The sequence below is a fragment of the Euleptes europaea genome, chromosome 1 (assembly GCF_029931775.1).
Source record: "Euleptes europaea isolate rEulEur1 chromosome 1, rEulEur1.hap1, whole genome shotgun sequence".
Taxonomy (NCBI): Eukaryota; Metazoa; Chordata; class Lepidosauria; order Squamata; family Sphaerodactylidae; genus Euleptes; species Euleptes europaea.
This window is the reverse complement of record NC_079312.1, coordinates 105,415,749-105,434,293: the sequence shown is the minus strand read 5'-3', so window position 1 is coordinate 105,434,293 and position 18,545 is coordinate 105,415,749. Positions and strand designations below refer to the sequence as shown.

Genomic DNA, 18,545 nt, shown 5'->3' with positions numbered 1-18,545 from the left:
TAAGCCCATGGTTTACATTATGCAGCAAAAATGGCTGTTCAATGGAACAGGATGGCTAGGTGAATAAACTAACCTAGCTAAAATGACCAAACTGAGGCTATAGTACTTTGGTCACATTATGAGAAGGCAAGACTCACTGGAAAAGACAATAATGCTTTGAAAAGCTGAAGTCAGCAGGAAAAGAGGAAGACCCAACATGAGATAGATTGATTCAATAAAGGAAGCCACAGTCTTCATTTTGTAAGACCTGAGCGAGGCTGTTAATGATAGTATGTTTTGAAGGTAATTCATTCTTTTTTCCCCTTTTTCCTCTTTTTTTGCCACCAAGTCACAGCTGACTTATGGCAACCCCGTCATAGGGTTGGCATAAGTTGGAAGTGCCTTAATGGCACTTAACACACACACAATATCATTTTAGAGATCCATGACCTAATAGGTGTGTACACATTTAGAGTTTCTAATGATTTGAGTCTTGACAAGCTGTGGAAATCCAAGGAAAAATGGAAAATAAAAGAGCAAGCCAGTTTAGGATGGGTGGAAATACTTTTAGCTGTGCCAGAAGGAGATGAACTTGATTCCTGTAACACTGCTCAATTACTGTCTGATGGTTCAGAACATTTTTCCTAGAAACATGATGAGTGGTTTTATTCTGCCTCTGGAAACTTTCAAGGCCTCTGTTTAATGTCTAGTGAAAATCAGAGATAATATTAAAGGGAAGAAACATGAAAAGTACCAGGTATAGCTAATAAACTTGAGCCAAAGAAGAAGGTTGTTAGTTACATGATGACTGTAGAAGGCCAGATTTTAAAACTAATTTCTACAAATTCTGACACAAATTACATCAACAGTGGTACAAAATCCCAGAAAATTGTAAGGGCATAAACCCATTTTGGCCATCTTTTTTTTTTTTTTTTTTTGCCTTATTTACTCTGACAGCAAAAATAGGACTGGAAAATTTCTAGAAAGAATAGGCTTGTTACCGACTAGTAATACATTAGTGATGTAAACACCAACTTAAAACCAGTGTCTTATGCAGAGATGCCCATAGAGAGGAACTCTACATTATGGAAGTTTAAACTTTGATATTGTCTTCAAAGCATGTGTTAAAATAACTGATGTAACCTGTATTCAGTTTAGCTTAAAGCAAAGTTTAAAACAGGAAATTAAAAATCACATTAAATAAATGTCCTGCTGTTGTCTCCCAGTAACTGGTGCTAAAAAATTGTCTCTAAGCATGGAGACTTTATTAAGTCGTTTTGTACAAAAGTCTTTCCTTTTCAGCAGGAGGAAGGTGAGCAGGAGTGGCCTGGGATGTTAAAACAGCCCAGGAAAGAGCCCTGCTCCCTCTCCCCTGACTTTTACTGACAGAAACCAAGGCTTCAAAGCTGACATTATTGTTGTAATTGCCTAGCAATTCCCACAATGCCAACTGAGATCTCAGAGGGTATCCATTTCTTAATTTAACCCCCAATGTATTTTTTAGATATCAGATTTTTTTTCTGCAAAGCTGTGACTTTTCTCAGGTTTGCAGGAAAATTTATCTTGTCTATTCATGGCGTCAGTCTCAGAATTTAAGTGGAGACTTAAATACAGTGTTTTATCGAAACATGTGGTTAATCAAAATCTTGAAATCACTAAGAGCAAAACCTAGGGCTCCCTCTTAACCAATTAAGCCCCCTCATTTTTTACAACAGAGGTTGAACACAGCTAGAGATCTATTTGTACATTTGCTCCTCCATGAGGTGCTATCTTCCCCTCACTGATCTACCAGCACAAAATACTAGTCCTGACTTCAAAGTAGCCACAAATTCTGGGAACTATAAAACATTACAAAACATGCTGACACTAAGGAAGAGAACCCTTGGGGAAAATAATCTGTCACCACTTCTAGCCTTGTTCTTTTCGTTGATTCTGATGTCACTAAAGAAGAAAGTTGATGCAATGTAAACCTAAAAAGTGCTTCAGATAAGCAAAGTGGACCACAGATCACAATTAGATGAGTCTCCACATTTAACCCCAAGTAAAATTTAAAACAGCAGAGGAACAAACAAACACCCTCCTCATTAGTTCAAAAAGCTGAGGGAACCAAAAGGTAATTGCTCTCTGATGAATCAGTGTGCACAGCATGCATTCCTGAGCAACCACATTCAATCATTAAAAGTCTCTAGCTAGGAGAAGAAAGCTGGAAACCAGCATGATGAAGCAAGTTTTTCATTATTAAGTGGAAAATGCTACAGCATGAGATTCATGTAATATAAACCTACAAAATAAAATCTCTGGATTGTTTCCTGGAAAATTTTATGAATGGACTTATGCAGCTGTTGGGATCAAAGAAAAGTGTAAGGACACAAACTGAGATGACTTTTATGAAAGGACAACAGAAGGGATCTGCAATGATCCACAAATCAAGGCTTTTGTTAGCTCTGCTGATGGAAGAATTCACCATGCTTCCGTCTCTTGGGGCTGGTGATTTCCACAAGTCCAACCTCCTGGCAGAACCTTTATCTTTCTTCATGAATAGGGTTGCCAGGTCCTTCTTCGCTACCGGCAGGAGGTTTTTGGGGTGGAGCCTGAGGAGGGCGGGGTTTGGGGAGGGGAGGGACTTCAATGCCATAGAGTCCAGTTGCCAAAGCAGCCATTTTCTCCAGGTGAACTGATCTCTATCAGCTGGAGATCAGTTGTAATAGCAGGAGATCTCCACCTAGTACCTGGAGGTTGGCAACCCTATTCATGAATTTGATTAAATTTCTAAAGAGGAACCAATTGTCCCAAATCATCTTAATATAGAGGGGGGAATTTGCAGGAACATGCTGGAAAGATATTTTTGAAGTGATCTCTGTGACATTGCCCCTCAATATCAAAGCAGTTGTTTGATCCCTGAGTGAAACCTTCTGCCTCGAAAGGGATCAGAAGCAAACAGTGTACATTATGCCTAAAGTGCCTGAATAAAAGAAAGAGCTTCAGATCACTCTAGCAACTGAAACAAGCCACATTCTACCACAAAAACATATATGAACATATGAAGCTGCCTTACTGTTGGCCCATTTGGTATCACATTGAGCACTCTCACTGGAAGGAGCTCTCCAAGGTTTTAGAAAAGATTTTTCTCAGCCCTATAAACCTCAGATTGTTTTAACCTACAGATGACAAGAACATTTTACATATAAAGTGTACCCTGTTATTGAGCTATGCCTCGTTACTAATTCATTCAGAAAAGTTATATGGCTGCTGCTCCAGAGAGCTGTATGAGGCTACTCACAAAGTAAAAAGAATACAATAAAATCATACAAACAGCAACATACAAGTTATCAGTAATAAAAAAGACATAAAAACAAGCCAGGGGAAAACAAAACACCATAAAACAATATTCAGCAGACTCAAATAATATTCATAACATGGTCCTCAGGCTAAAAGACCATAAAATGAGCTTTAAAAGTTAAAATCCTGGATAAGAACTGGCTGGCTGGGCACCTAAAGGATAGTAATTTAAGTGCCAGGAAGCCTCAAGGGGGAAGGACACCCCAAAGGTGAGGTGTTGTCAGTGAAAAGACCCTGTCTGTGGTCCCCACCTGCCACTTGCCTCACCTGCCCTTCTTAAATGTAAGAGGGAAGGGGAAGAAACTTAGGCCTGAGGTGAAAAGTCTTTCTGACTTCAAAATACGACAGTCAATAAATCTGGAGTCTGAAGCATATTTGGCTACTGTTTTTTTTACCATAGGAAAAATACATATTGGGCACAAATCATTGTGACTTAATTCTGCCAGTGGAATCCAAAAATGTAGTCTGTTCTTTTTAGTGCACACAGGTTGTGTCTGAATTCACCATTACAAGTGAGGAAGGATGGGAAATTCAGTGACTATTTGTGAGGGCTGTTGACCAAGTTTTTCGTAGTAAAAGTATGGATGACAAAAACTGCAAAAAAGTAGGGATTTCTACCTACTCATGCAACTCCCCAGGTGTGCAAAAAAAAAAAAAAAAGGATGACATACCAAAAGAAAAACAAAACAGACCTTAAAAATATGGCCTGGTGAAGTTGGAAAATGCTCCCAAGGGGGCAATATTTTAACAATAGCCAAGTGCCAGATAACAGACAAACTAGAGAAGAGAAACCAGCCTGCTCAAGGCCTCAAGGGAGTCCTGAAGAGGGATGCTTTGAGGAGCAGGATCATGTCCTAGCTACCCTCCTCTCACAATTCGTCCTAGTTCACTAGATTGTTAGATTTATTTCCATGATCTATTTTAAACAACTAATTCACTGTCCCCAATCCCCTAACTGTTAAACACAATTTAATTAGAACCAACAGTTTAATTAGAACCACAGTTTAGTTAGAATCCTACACACACAATTTAGTTAGAACCAACAGGTATTTCATAAACTAATGAATGCTGATGTAGTTCAGCACCAGAAGCTTTTATGATTAATCTTGTGTGACTGAAGAAAACTGATATGAATTACAGATATAGATTCCTCTCCGTTCTCTCCTCAAACCACTTTGATCATCTCACATACCTAAATTTTCTGTGTGATGGAACCTTTGCCTAGTCCCTCAAATGACCGATCTCCTGAAGGTTATGCCTCAAAGAATATGAGTCATCATCCAACCCTGCTAATAGTAAGCCATGTTCCCTGCCTTGCCCACACAATGAATTGCTTATCCATTCTTCAGCAGCAAATCAGCAGGAAGAGTTACTGACAACGCAGAGCAAGAGAGATGTTTCAAAGTAATCTTTGTAAAATCATCCCTCAAGACTAAAGGTTTGCCTTACCACTGAGAATATTAGACTATGCAGAGACTTGGCAGTGGTACTCTGCTCCTAATCTCAGATGGGTACGGAGCTTTCAAGAAATGGCAAAGCAATTAATTTTAATAAGTACATATTAGTCAAGTATTCCCAAGTGATGCACATAACTAGACAGTATTCTGCATTTTGTTCTGCTGTCACGTTTCTTTCCCCTTGACTCACCCATTCCACACAATGGCTCCTTTCCTTCTCCTTGCAATCTCAGTCTCCCTCATACTCCACTTCATTTCTAGGAAACTCCACTCAGGATACCTTTTCTATACCTGTAGCCACCCTGAGCTTACAATACGAACATCTACTCTTATTTAAAGCCATTTTTTACACAATCACTTAACAGAGTTTTTGCTCCTGAGAACAACGTCAAATTACTTCACCACATCCTTTCTCATGTCTCAACAGAACAGTTAAATCCTTAAAGATAAAGGATTCCTTGCAATCTCAGTCTCCCTCATACTCCACTTCATTTCTAGGAAACTCCACTCAGGATACCTTTTCTATACCTGTAGCCACCCTGAGCTTACAATACGAACATCTACTCTTATTTAAAGCCATTTTTACACAATCACTTAACAGAGTTTTTGCTCCTGAGAGCAACGTCAAATTACTTCACCACATCCTTTCTCATGTCTCAACAGAACAGTTAAATCCTTAAAGATAAAGGATAACAAGGGGAAAGCATAGGTTTTAAAGAACAAAACTTTACGAGGAAAATGAATCGATTAACATTTTAAATTGGCTCTGTGTTCAAAAAGCAACCATCAAGGTGTTGTTGTTTTTAATTCTCAACCAATGTTAATTTAGTTTGGCCTAAACTGAATCCATAGCACTGACATCCTGAGTGTATGCTAGCAGAACCTAAGGGAATAAACCTAAATTGTCATCCTCCTGCTTCTTTCAAACCTGCTTCTTTCAGTTTCCAGCAACTACTCACCTTAGTACATGTGTTGATCCATTTATAGTGGTGGTGGAACATGGAACAGTTTGCCCCAATATGGAAGGCCTTCGATATCGTTCATCACCACAGCACAAGATGATAAGGAAGGCACGTCTGAAAGACTTGTTCAAGAATGCATAAAGGAAGGGGTTCAGTCCTGAATTGATGTACCCCAGCCACAAAAAAGCAGTCCATAGCTGGCCTGGAACTGTATAATTTATGAAAGGGTCTATTATGTTTGTGATAAAGAAGGGTGCCCAGCATAAACAGAAGCATCCCATAATGATACAGAGAGTCTTGGCTGCTTTTGTCTCGGTCTTCATACGGTGCGTATTTTGCTGATCTGGATGGTGTGGTCTCCCATCTGTCGGTGCCCCTGCACGCTGGAGGATTCCTATTTGGTGAGCATGCTCCCTGGCTGTAACATATATTCGGTAGTAGGCTAGCACCATCAGCAGAAACGGAATGTAGAAGGCCACCACTGAGCAAGTGATAGCATAGGGCTTGTTGACCATAAATATGCAGTATGTGGAGTTGGACACCTTGTTGAACTGTCTTTTCTGTATCTGAGGAGAAGAAGAAGAAGAAAACAAAGAACAGGTAGGAAGGGCACATTATAGCTGCTCTGATAACAAATTCATATTTATTTGCCCAAGTGTAGAATGAAAATCCCCTGACCTTGGCTAGTATTTGGATGGGAGACCTTAAAGGAATACCAGGGTCGGGATGTGGAGGCAGGCAGTGGCAAACCACCTCTGAAAGTCTCATAGGAGTTTCATGGCAAGAGATGAACAGAGGTGGTTTGTTATTGCCTGCTTCTGTGTAGTAATCCTGGTCTTCCTTGGTGGTCTCCTACCCAAATTCTAACCAGGGCCAACTTTGCTTAGCTTCCAAGATCCGACAAGATTGGGCTAGCCTGGAACATGCAGGTCAGGGCCCAATTCTGTTACTTCTCTTGAGTATTTTCTCTATGCTTACCATCTTATGAACAATTGAAAAAATAAACTGTTTATTTTCTGTAATTTACACACTAGAAGAGGAGTACTTGAAATGTAATCAAACACTTTCATCAGTTCAGAGTGTCTAAGTATACAATGTAGACATTTATTTGCTGTAGTTGTCTCATAGTCCATATTGTGGATACTGAGTGAAGGAAAAATACATAGAAATGCAGTACAGGAAAAAAGAAATGTAAAATACAGGTGGGCTTCTAAAGAAAAAAGTTCCATCAGTAGAGATCCTATTGTAGAAATGTGGCACCAACTCCATTATAATGGCTGTCACTGGTCGGCTGCGGAGAACATTCCTCTGCCTGCCCATCCATCTCTATTACTGATTCAGATGGGCAGGGTAAAGAAAAAAACCCTATCTCATTCTTGACAGCTGTAGTAGTTACATGGTTGTAAATTTAATGGAGCATGAACTGAAAGCAATACTGGCATAGAATCAAGTCTAGCCTCATTTGGAGACTTGTCACCATCACTCATGCGCTCCTGAAAATAAACCTACTAGACGGCGAGAAGGGTCAATTTAAAGAACAATTATTATCAGGAATGGCTCTTATGTCAATGCATATTAGTGAAAACAGAGTTTTCATTGCTAGGCAAGAAAGTCAGTGGCAATAAAAGCAAAATTCCATAGGAGCAGACATGTTTCATTTAACAATATGTTATCTAAAGTCTTTTGCAAGCCTGTCTGCAAGCCATAGTGCTTTGCCAATCACTCAGTATATCTACAGCAGATATCCAAAATGAGTATGACAGGGTTAATATCTCCTCCAACTAGTTAAGAGTTTTGTTCTATGTATCTCAGCACACAAAAAGTACTATTCTCAATATTAATTTCCATATTAATTTACTGAATTTTCATTTTGCCTGTTATTCCGTTTGTGTGTGTCAAGTGCCATCAAGTTTCTTCTGACTCATGGTGACCCTATGAATCAATGTCCTCCAAAACATCCTATCCTTAACAGCCTTGCTCAGGTCTTGCAAACTGAGGGTCATGGCTTCCTTTACAAAGTCAATCCATCTCATAACAGGTCTTCCACTTTCCCTACTGCCTTCAACTTTTCCTAGCCTTATTGTCTTTTCCGGTGACTCTTGTCTTCTCATAATGTGACCAAAGTACAATAGCTTCATTTTAGTCATTTTAGCTTCTAGGGACAGTTTAGGCTTGATTTGATCTAGAACCCACTTATTTGTCTTTTTGGCGGCCCAAGGTATCCGTAAGACTCTCCTCCAATACCACATTTCAAAGGAATCTACTTTCTTCCTGTCAACTTTCTTCATTGTCCAACTTTCACACCCATAATAGGGAATATTATGGCATGAATTATGAATCTTTCCTAGCTCCTTCACGGCTGCCCTTCTCAGTTTAAATCTCCTTCTGATTTTTTGGTTGCAGTCTCCCTTTGGGTTGATGATGGAGCCAAGGGATAGAAAGTTTTGAACATTTTCAATTTCCTCATTGTCCACCTTAAAATCAAGCAATTTTCCCATTGTCATTACTTCATTTACCTACTTCTCAATAGTCAGGATGCGTTTTATGTTCCACAGTCAGCTAAAATCTTTCTGGATTTAAAGACAAATGGCATGTGACTGACTGGCCACTAAGATGTAAAATACTTCGTTTTACTTGATAGTATAAGTAGTAAAACTATCAAATTTATACACTGGGTCTACCAAAAGATTGTAGAACTGAACAGTCTCACACAAGGTGTCATTAAGACCACATAGAGTGGGGGATGATGAGTGTGTCTACAAAGGCAATGGAGGAATCAGGACATTTGCTCACTCATTTAAATCCATCTTTGAATCATTTTGGGAAACACAGATTAGATACAGTTTTGTTTTGTTTGTACTGTTTCTGTAAAATAAAAAGGCTGGTATTCATATATAAGAATGCAATGATTTCTACCAATTCCCCCCTCAGGACTTGGGAGAGCTCCCCACAAAGGTGCTGGTATTCAGTGCCAGTCCTGATTAGATATTTATGCAGATATTTAAGACAGTTGCTATTCTGCAGGGAGTCTTTGGTACACACAAAATTTTCAAAACCAATTAGAAATTATAAATGTTCTAATGTGGAATTGAGGGATGCTCTGAAAAGCAATTAAAAATAGCTAATATAAAAAGCCTAACCATGCATACTCTGTAAGAAATTTAAAAAAACAACAGCTGACATCTCCCGTGCCCCCCCCCCCACATGGTCTCTCACTGGTTACTAGGCCAGACATGATATCAATAAGTTCCATAGAGGGAAAAGCAGTTCAGGGAAGGGAAGGGAAGAAACTCCAGTAGAAAAGCAGTGGACAAGAGTATATTATCCATTTCACTTTATCACTTCAAATTGATCCAAAGTACTTTTTTCTAAGATAAATGACAATTTGGGTTTTGTTAAGCATTGCACAGGATCTTCAATCAATTTAGAGTGACAGTACAGAATATTGAACTAAATCAATTCATAGCCCTTTCCAGTTCTCTAATCCTATGAGCAGCCTTCCATTGAGCTCAAATTCACACAACTGTTGTCGAAGGCTTTCACGGTCAGAGTTCATCGGTTCTTGTAGGTTATCCGGGCTGTGTGACCGTGGTCTTGGTATTTTCTTTCCTGACGTTTCGCCAGCAGCTGTGGCAGGCATCTTCAGAGGAGTAACACTACTGTCCTTCAGTGTTACTCTTCTGAAGATGCCTGCCACAGCTGCTGGCGAAACGTCAGGAAAGAAAATATCAAGACCACGGTCACACAGCCCGGATAACCTACAAGAACCGATCACACAACTGTATTTGCAGAACCAAAGAACAGGCTTTGAGATCTCTGAAACCTCTTGATAACAACCAGAATGGAAGAATAAAAAGAACCATGAGTCTTTGGGAGTTTTCAAGACTAACATTTATCACTTTTAAGACTAACATTTATCATTTTTGTGGGCCATAGTCTACAGACATTTAAGTAACAACGAAATTGTTAGTCTTTAAAGTACCACAAGAATCTTTGTTGGTTTTTATTGCGACAAGCTTACACCCAGCTGGTATAGAGAAACAACAATCATTCAGATTACAGTGAGCCACAAACACAAATTGCTTCACAGCAGAATTGCCTGTAGGGCAAAATATCACTTCAGAAAAAAAATGGCATATAGCTCAAACTAAGAGTTTATAAGGTAATTTAATAAACCCTAAGGCTTAGTTCTGTTCCAGGACTACTATGTCTAGAACAAAAAAAATCTGTGTCAATAACTCTGCAGACAGAGATGTGGAAGGGGTGGTGGAACAGCAATAGTAGGCTCTGCCCCAGAATCCATGCAGACTATATCTTGTGCAGTGTTCTTACATGCATACAGGGTGTCCACATGCAGGCTCAGTATGAACAATTGGGAAACTTAATCATATTGAGAGAGCGTATGGTCTGTTATCCTGTGCACAGAGTCACAATCTACACAAAGAGTTGTAGATCAGGATCTGGCAGTCACCAGAATAAGTTATAATGAAAACATACTATAACCAAATTATGTACAAATATTCATTTTCCTGGGGGGGGGGGATTCTGATTATTTTTTAAAAAATTCAAAGACGAAAAACAGGATCTTGAACCCTGACAATCTTGTTTGCCATGGCAGAAAACCTAGGAGCAATGCATTGATTAATATGTAGCTAAAAATGGTGATATCAGAAACAATTGTCTACCTGGAGTATAAAATTTGTCACTCACAGGAGGTACAACTTAGATTTTATCTAAAGCTGCCACCATCCCTGCAAACAGACATGCAATGTGCTGACAAAGTCCCAGGAAAAAGATGTGTGTGTTCAGGTGGTGAATTAAAAACTTTATAACCCAGCTGGATCAAGCTCTAAAATATGGAACATAAATACTGTCCCCAATCTTTTTGGTTATACCCAAACAAAATGTTCATAACCAGATACAAAAGGCTGCATTCAAATGTGCTTTTCTGCTAGCATAATGCCAACAGTGGAGCAGCATGTCCATGGAGGGGTGAGATGAGCTTTCTGATTCTCCCTCCCACAACCCCCACCCCGGCAAGCTGTTTGCAAATGTCACTTGCGATCTCCCCATCCAAGGAACAGGTTTGCCACAAAGTGTAGCTGCATGGGCTACAAGAAAAGGAAGGGGGTATTCTCCACCAAAATGCAAGCCAAATCCTCCAAGGGGATCTTGACATTTCTCTTCTTTCTGAAACTTCTTTGGAGGCTTTGTCATAATTTAGAAGAGACACTCTAGACTTTGGTGTGGATCAACACAACTGGGGTTTACTTACCAGGTCTACAATGCCAATGCTATTCCAGCCTTGCATTATAGGGAGAAAAGAAATAAACGTTGGGATTACCCAGCAGCCTCCCAGCATTAGAGCAATGCGCATTGGAGTCATCTTATTTCTGTAAACTAGAGGCTGACAGCAGATAGCATAGTACCTGAAAGAGGAGAGGAAAGGAAATTTTTGTAAAAAAAAAATAGGACCAACTAAAAATCTTAACATATCAAAGGAAAACCTTCTCTCAGCCAATTACTATCATCCTATTTTTAAAACTGCCTTTCTATAGTGATCTTGTACCTGGACCAAAGAAGATTTGAAAGAGGAGACCAACAGGGGGCTCACTGTCATCTCAATGGAGAAGTTCTGTCATCTACTTGTACCAAATTACAGATCACTATGGGTGTGTATTTGTAGAACCACAGAATATGCTTTGAAATCAAGCACAGTCACCTCTGAAAACTTTTGATAACAAACTGAATGGAATGATGAAAAAAACCATGAGTCTTCAGTCTGTTTGCAAGTGGCTAATCTGACGTTACATAGAACCACCTTCAAAATATCCCCGACAGATCTAAGTAAATGGGAAAGTGCATATCTGAGAGTTTGTATGCCCATATCTTGGGCTCCCAACATAAAAATCTTCAATTTAGCCCAGAAGCAAATCTGCCTGGCAGGGGAGGAATTAGAGAAGACCCTGTTAGCTAGCATCAGTTGAATAGCATCTTGCATAATTTTTTCTTCTCTATGCATACAGGTATTTAAGGCCCGGGCATGCCCAGAGATGCAAGCCAAGGAACTTTTGCCCTTCAGTTCTCAGATTGAGGGCTGTAGCCTTAATCTGCTAGCACAGAGTGGACTTGATTGGCACTCATAAACCTTTCCCTCCCTTTTACTGTTTTTCCCCCTCTGTTGTATTTTCTTCTGTACTATCAGGTGCTTTGGGTCTCTACTGGGGAGAAAAGTAGGATATAAATTAAGAGATAAATAAGCAACAAGCTCAATTAAGAATGTTGATGTAATATATCCTTTGTAGCTCATACCAGATATTAACCATTCAGTATGAGTCAAATGTAAGTACTGAACTGTCTTTAAGGGCACGGCCACATAAAGCACCCTGGAAGTAGTTCAAGATGAGAGACTGGAGAAGCCAATCCCTGCTAGAAAGGATTGTAGGTAGTTATTAACCAACGTTGATACATTTATTTTCTTGGCCACAGATTCTATGCTGCTTTTCAAAATGAAGCCTATGTGCAAGAGCAGCCCCCACCATTCCACCGCTTTATCAGAAATAGGAGTCCCTGCGATGAGTAAATCTACTTGCTGGACCCTGCACGCAAGACAAGAGTGAAACCACATTAACAGGATGCCTATTTTTAGCTCACAGTGGATCCAGAAGGACACCATAAACAATGTTATCAGATGCCACTGAGAGGTCCAGAAGAATCAACAAGCTCACACTTCCCTATCTATCACCTTATGTACATCATTTGGAGGTGTAGACCTGAAGCTTTTAGCTGCCATGCTTAAGCAAAGTGGATGGAAATCAATGTCTGCCTTCCACACAATGTGTTCTTAGGTACTTTAGCAGTTCTCTCTGGCACCCTTCAGCTAGCTAGCTATAAGTAAGCCTTTAAAATGTCCTAAGAAAATAAACTGGAGTTTCTTACACTGTGAATGAAATCAATAGGGTTGCCAACTTCCAGGTACTAGCTGGAGATCTCCTACTATTACAACTGATCTCCAGCCAACGGAGATCAGTTCACCTGGAGAAAATGGCCACTTTGGCAATTGGACTCAATGGTATTGAAGCCCTCCCTTCCCCAAACTTCACCTTCCTCAGGTTCCGCCCCAAAAACCTCCCGCCGATGGTGAAGAGGGACCTGGCAACCCTAGAAATCAAGCCTCCCTTTCTCTTTGGTTCATTAAATCAATGCTCAATGACTTGCCCATATTAATTTGATCTTACTCGGCTTGATCTGGCCCAGTATGGATGAAATTTAATGGATAGCTAGTTTTTAAGACTCACTGAATAATTGGAATTCCAGGAGAGCAACTCTGATTGTAGTAGCGAAAAGTCACTAAAACAGGACCAATTAAACACTTGTCTCCAGCAGTTTTCTATGCAGCATCAGAGTGGTGCTTTTGAATCACCCAAAGCCCTTTTGTGTGTTTTCTGTTGTTGTTGTTGTCCAGAACTAGCTGCAGCGTTCTTTGGTTCCTGGGTCTCACTGTCATTCCATTCTTACTTATGCAATAACATCAATATATGTTACAATATGTGTTTAGTGGCTTTACAGTAAACCACTAAAATAAGGATTTGGATTCTAGGAGAAGGTCACAGACTGCATGTTGCCCACCTCTGTGGTAGACCTTGTAACTTTTAAGATATTAGTGTTTGGTAAATTGGGATGCTGCTGCTGTTATTTAAATAGCAAGAAAGCAAGATCCTAAGGAACATTCTAATGACCCTTGAATCTGACATAGTCTTCCCTTCCTGCTGGCATTTATGCTAATGAGCTGGATGGTCTGCCCAGGTAGTCATACTCTAGTAGGGAGGAAAAGGCTCTGACAGGAATCAAAGATTAGTCTTTATTGGTAGATAAAGTAAGAGGGTAGGAAAAACAGCCGTCCTTCCTGGCAGGATGCCTGCTAAGAGTCCTACTTCGTTTTTATCTATTTTAACGTTCGTATACCTATGAGAGATTAAATTGCTACACATAAAATTCTAGGAAGTCTTTATGGTTGGTGCCTGACCCACCTCTGCTAGGGGTGTGGACAACAAAAAGAAGAAAGGGACCTTAGCCAACTTGGAAGGATTTAAGAGGGGAGTGGACATGTTCATGGAGGAGAGGGCTATCCATGGCTACTAGTCAAAATGAATACTAATTATGATGCATACCTATTCTCTCCAGTGTCAGAGGAGCATGCCTATTATATTAGGTGCTGTGAAACACAGGCAGTACGCCACTGGAGTTGTCTTGTTTATGGGCTTCCTAGAGGCACCTGGTTGGTCACTGTGAACAGACTGCTGGACTTGATGAATCTTGGTCTGATCCAGCATGGCTTTTCTTATGTACTTAGTTCAAAATCCAGTAGTGGGGAAGTCCCACCAGGGTATGAGTCATCAAGAGTGAAGACTGCCCACAGACCAGCAAAAAATAAACAACACCAAAGCAAGGGTCGCCTGTGCCACTGAACTTCTAAAGTAATAGAACAAAAACATAGAACTCCATGTTGGGTGATGCCTGGGGCTCATTACTTCCAAGGGACTGGGGGTGGGGGGAGGAACCAACATTTGTAATAAACTTGGAATCTGCTTTCCTTGATGTATGCTATACCCAATGACCAGTCGCACAGCATATATGTATCTGTGGAGGCTCAGAACCGGAAGACCTGACCCATTATATGTTGGTCTGCCCATTATATCTAGCTCCCCAAGGCAAATATTTTTAGGGACAATTCTGGCCAGTTTAGATCAACGTACTGTGATGGAGAAAGTTCTGTTTCTCCTTGCAGATTCAGAGCCAGCTGTCTCTTACAAGGTCACCCTCTTTGCTATAGTGGCAAAGAAAATTTGGGCCAGGTTGAACCAATGTAGTAAACAATGAACTGCAAATCCCATGGACAGGAGGTTGATACCACAAAGTCTTAATTTCAAGTTCTGTTTGGTTTTGCTGATTATTATCAGCAAAAACCAGCAAAAAAAGTCTGTTAGTTAAATTCTAGTTAGTTTATCAGATTCTAGATAATTCTGAATGTTTAACTTTTAACAACGTCCTATGCATAGCGTTTTACATGTTTTGGTGGTTCTGAGAAGCATGCATTTTCCTGTTATTATTAATGCTAGTTATCTGGATTTATTGTGTTTTTAGACTAATTTTTGTAACAGCCTTTGGCCATACACAATAAATTTGAATCTGAACCGGAATAGACTTTGAAGGAACTGAAGAAAACTTCTCAAGGCCCTTCTTAAGAAACCATCCTCTAAAAATCATGCTGAAAGAAAACTGAGTGTCCCTAATTCAAGGAACGCAACCAGGGCTAACCTGTCACTGCAAGGACTTCTCTGTGTGTTTGGCACAAACATCTACTGCAGCACTTTTTAATGTCACATAAACAGTCGCTAACTGTTCCATGGTCCAACTCAGAGGCTCTCAATAACATCCAGGTGTCAAAGCACCCATGGCAGAGGAAGTGATAAATGGTGCAAAGGTTATCTGAAATTAACCTGGCTGTTGTGCAGATGAACACATATGAAGCTGCCTTATACTGAATCAGACCCTTGGTCCATCAAAGACAGTACTGTCTACTCAGACTGGCAGTGGCTGTCCAAGGTCTCAGGCAAGGGGTCTTTCACATCACCTACCTGCCTAGTTCCTTTAACTGGAGATGCCGGGGATTGAACCTGGGACCTTCTACATGCCAAGAAGATGCTCTACCACTGAGCCAAAGTCCCTCAAATATGAATACAGTGTTGAAAAACATGCCAAGAGCATTTCCTAGTTCCTTCATACAAAGCCCATGAATCCCATGTCTGTGCAATTCAGCCCTGTAGGAGGTAAGTTCTGGGCCTTGTGTAACCTGTTTCCAATACTTTCATGTAAACTAAACCAAAGATGCTGGAAGACGGCATCATCCCCAAGCGTGTGGAGTGGTCACTAAAATACCTGTAAAAACAGGGCAGTTCTTGTTGGGGCAGCCATAGGCTCACATTAAGGAGTCTGGCACTCCTGAGTGTGGATCACAGCCTATGGGGGGACTAGTGCTCCAAGTCTCAACAGTTGTCTCCTATTCAAAGAAGCTACAGGTAGGGCTTCAAAGGCTTTAGAGAGAGGTGAAAAGTTAGAGGAAGTGGAAGCAGTAACCCACAAATAGTTCAGTAGAACCAGTCACCCAAAAAAGACATTAAAGGGCAGATAGCTAAATGAAGAGCACATCAAGGAAAACAAGCTGGACATACCAAAAAAAGACTCTGTGACTCTTGAAAGGAAAGCCAGAAGCACTAGAATTTTCCATCCATTGCTATCAGGAAAAAAATCCCATCTAGCAGGTAGCTATTCTACAGACTTCATGTCCCTGCTAGAGAGGAAGGATGTGCATGTCTGACAGCTATAGGCAGTGCTTTCTGGGCAATGCTTTTGTATTTTATGTTTGTGGGATGGGGGCGGGGAGAACACTGCTGACTGTGATGGAAGCATTACTTTCGATGAGTGTAGCAACTAAAGGTCCCGTCTGCATTAACAAGAACACACAATGCCGGTTCAATGTCATTATACAGTATATTCTTTTATGTTTGAAGAGACCCCTACTGGAGAGTGCTGGGTAATGCAGGCTGTTGTGCTATGGGTAAGAAGCTGTTTCACAGACAGAGATGATGTTGCGGAATACAGAATGTTTTTACTCTGCAGTCAGAGAGGAAAAAGAACGTGATTAGACATAGAGAGGGAAATGAGGAAATGAAAGGACAGCAAATTCCCTTGGCAATTAAAACATTGAATCAGAAGTAGCAAATTATATGGAAATCATCCGGAAATGTTTCCAATTAACTACCGTGAGGAGACAATTCAGCCAAACAGTTCCGCTCCAAAGGTTTATGAACTTTTATCAGTGCTGCAGCTGACAACATCACTTGGGGTTGAGTCAACTATTAAAACAAGATTTAGTACTATAAAATGACACCTTGGAATCCAGTAATTCCAGCCTCTCAATGTCCAGTATTTTTCCATTTACAGATATACCTACCTGTGCACACATACACCTCTCTCTCTCTCTCTCTCTCTCTCTCTCTCTCTCTCACACACACACACACACACACACACACACACACACACACACGCACAGGGGGGATTCAGAACAAATCTCTGCTACAACTTCTCCTGTGATTTTGGTTTTAAAAGTTTCTGTACAGTAATTATGCATCTCACGAAGTGAAGTCTGACTCATGAAAGCTCATACTGGAATATGTATGTTTTTAAGGTGCCACTTGATTTCTGTTTCATATACACAGTAGTGAAGACTGTGCTCTATTTGAGGCTCTGGCAAGCAGGAATGGGGGCATTGGGAGCAGAGCTTTTCACAAATATGCAGCTCACAATTAATGAAAATATTCCCAATGCGTTTAGTATTGTGGAAGTTCTACATTGGCAACAAAAATGCCAGCCAGGTGCTTGCATGACCACAGACACATTTGATTTCTAATTCTAGATGACTAGGGCTACACGGATTTCTGTTATTTCAGTTGGTGAGTCCCATATTCTGTGGAAACGCAAAAACGGCAAAATGCAAAGGCAAATGGAATATTTGATTTATACAGACTCCAGTCCAGAGTACTGTGCAAATCTCTTCGTTCTAATTGTTTTCATTTGAATAATAATCGTTCATTCATCTGTGAACAGACCCCAGCTGCATTAAGACATCATGTTAAACCACAATGTATTAACCATGGTTGGATTCCAGTTTAGTCTATATGGTTTGTTGGTGGACGCTAATCTAGAATACCAATTCATGGTTTGTACCTAGCTTGTTACTGTAGTTTTATCATCATATACAGGGTTGCTAGCTCTGGGTTGGGAAATACCTGGAGATTTTGGGGGTGGTGCCTGAGGAGGGCAGGGTTCGGAGAGGGGAGGGACTTCAGTGTCATAGAGTCCAAAGCAACCATTTTCTCTAGGGGAACTAATCTCTGTCACCTGGACATTGGTTGTAATAGTGGGAGCTCTCCAGCCACTACCTGGAGACTGACAACCCTAATCATATACAAATCCAGAAATTCCATTTTGTTCTGTATCAGTGCCTCTTAGCCTCCAGCATATAGAGAGGAAAGCACAAATCAACAAAAATCAACTGCACTCAGCTATTGATGGTGTTTTCTTCCTTCCTCCTTCCTTTTGTCTTCACTCCATGTTCGCCTATCCTTACTGATGACTCAACAAGCAAGACTGTGCTTCAAAGGCTTTAAAAGGCAGCAACAGTAAGAAAGAAAGGGGAGTAGTGTAAAGGATCTCTTTTTGTTACAAAATGCACTTTGACACATAGAAGTGGATGGACAGAAAGGAGTGGGAGAGGAGCGTGGCTTGCAGTTGGCAAGACAGAAAGGAGGGGTGAAGCCTGTAAAATATTTATTTCGTTACAGAGTTGAGGAATTCAGTGAAGCAGCCAGACAAAAGAGGGAGGGGGGATGTGATCGAGTAGTTATACTCCTTAATAAAGTCCTTTTCATATAGGCTCTTTAACCCACTTTGGCTTCTGAAGACAAATGGATTTTTTTAAGGTTACATACACCTTGATAAAACACTGTCTTCCCAGAGTTAATGAAGCTTTAGGCCATTTCCACAGGAATTATCTGCCCCAGGTTTAATACTCTTAGGAAGTGGGCATTTTTCCTGCTTCCCCACAACATCCTGTTACATTCATGCATCTCCTGGATTTTCCCTGGATTTTTTATTGATCTTTCTCAATCCTACTTTGCTCTGAATTTGGGAGAGATAACAATAAAGCCTGGGTGGCTGCTGTCTGTGTGGGAAAATTCAGAATTTC

General features: G+C 40.4%; 1 protein-coding gene across 2 annotated transcripts in view; it reads right to left on the bottom strand.

The window, feature by feature from the left end:
- HTR4 (5-hydroxytryptamine receptor 4) overlaps positions 1-18,545 on the bottom strand; it is a 222,617-nt gene that overhangs the window by 70,682 nt on the left and 133,390 nt on the right. For both annotated transcript variants that reach the window (XM_056862763.1, XM_056862771.1), the window contains exons 5-6: positions 11,013-11,166; positions 5,735-6,303 (exon numbers count right to left, since the gene is read on the bottom strand). In XM_056862763.1, the coding sequence (XP_056718741.1) occupies positions 5,735-6,303; positions 11,013-11,166 (723 nt within the window). The remainder of the gene's footprint in view (positions 1-5,734; positions 6,304-11,012; positions 11,167-18,545) is intronic.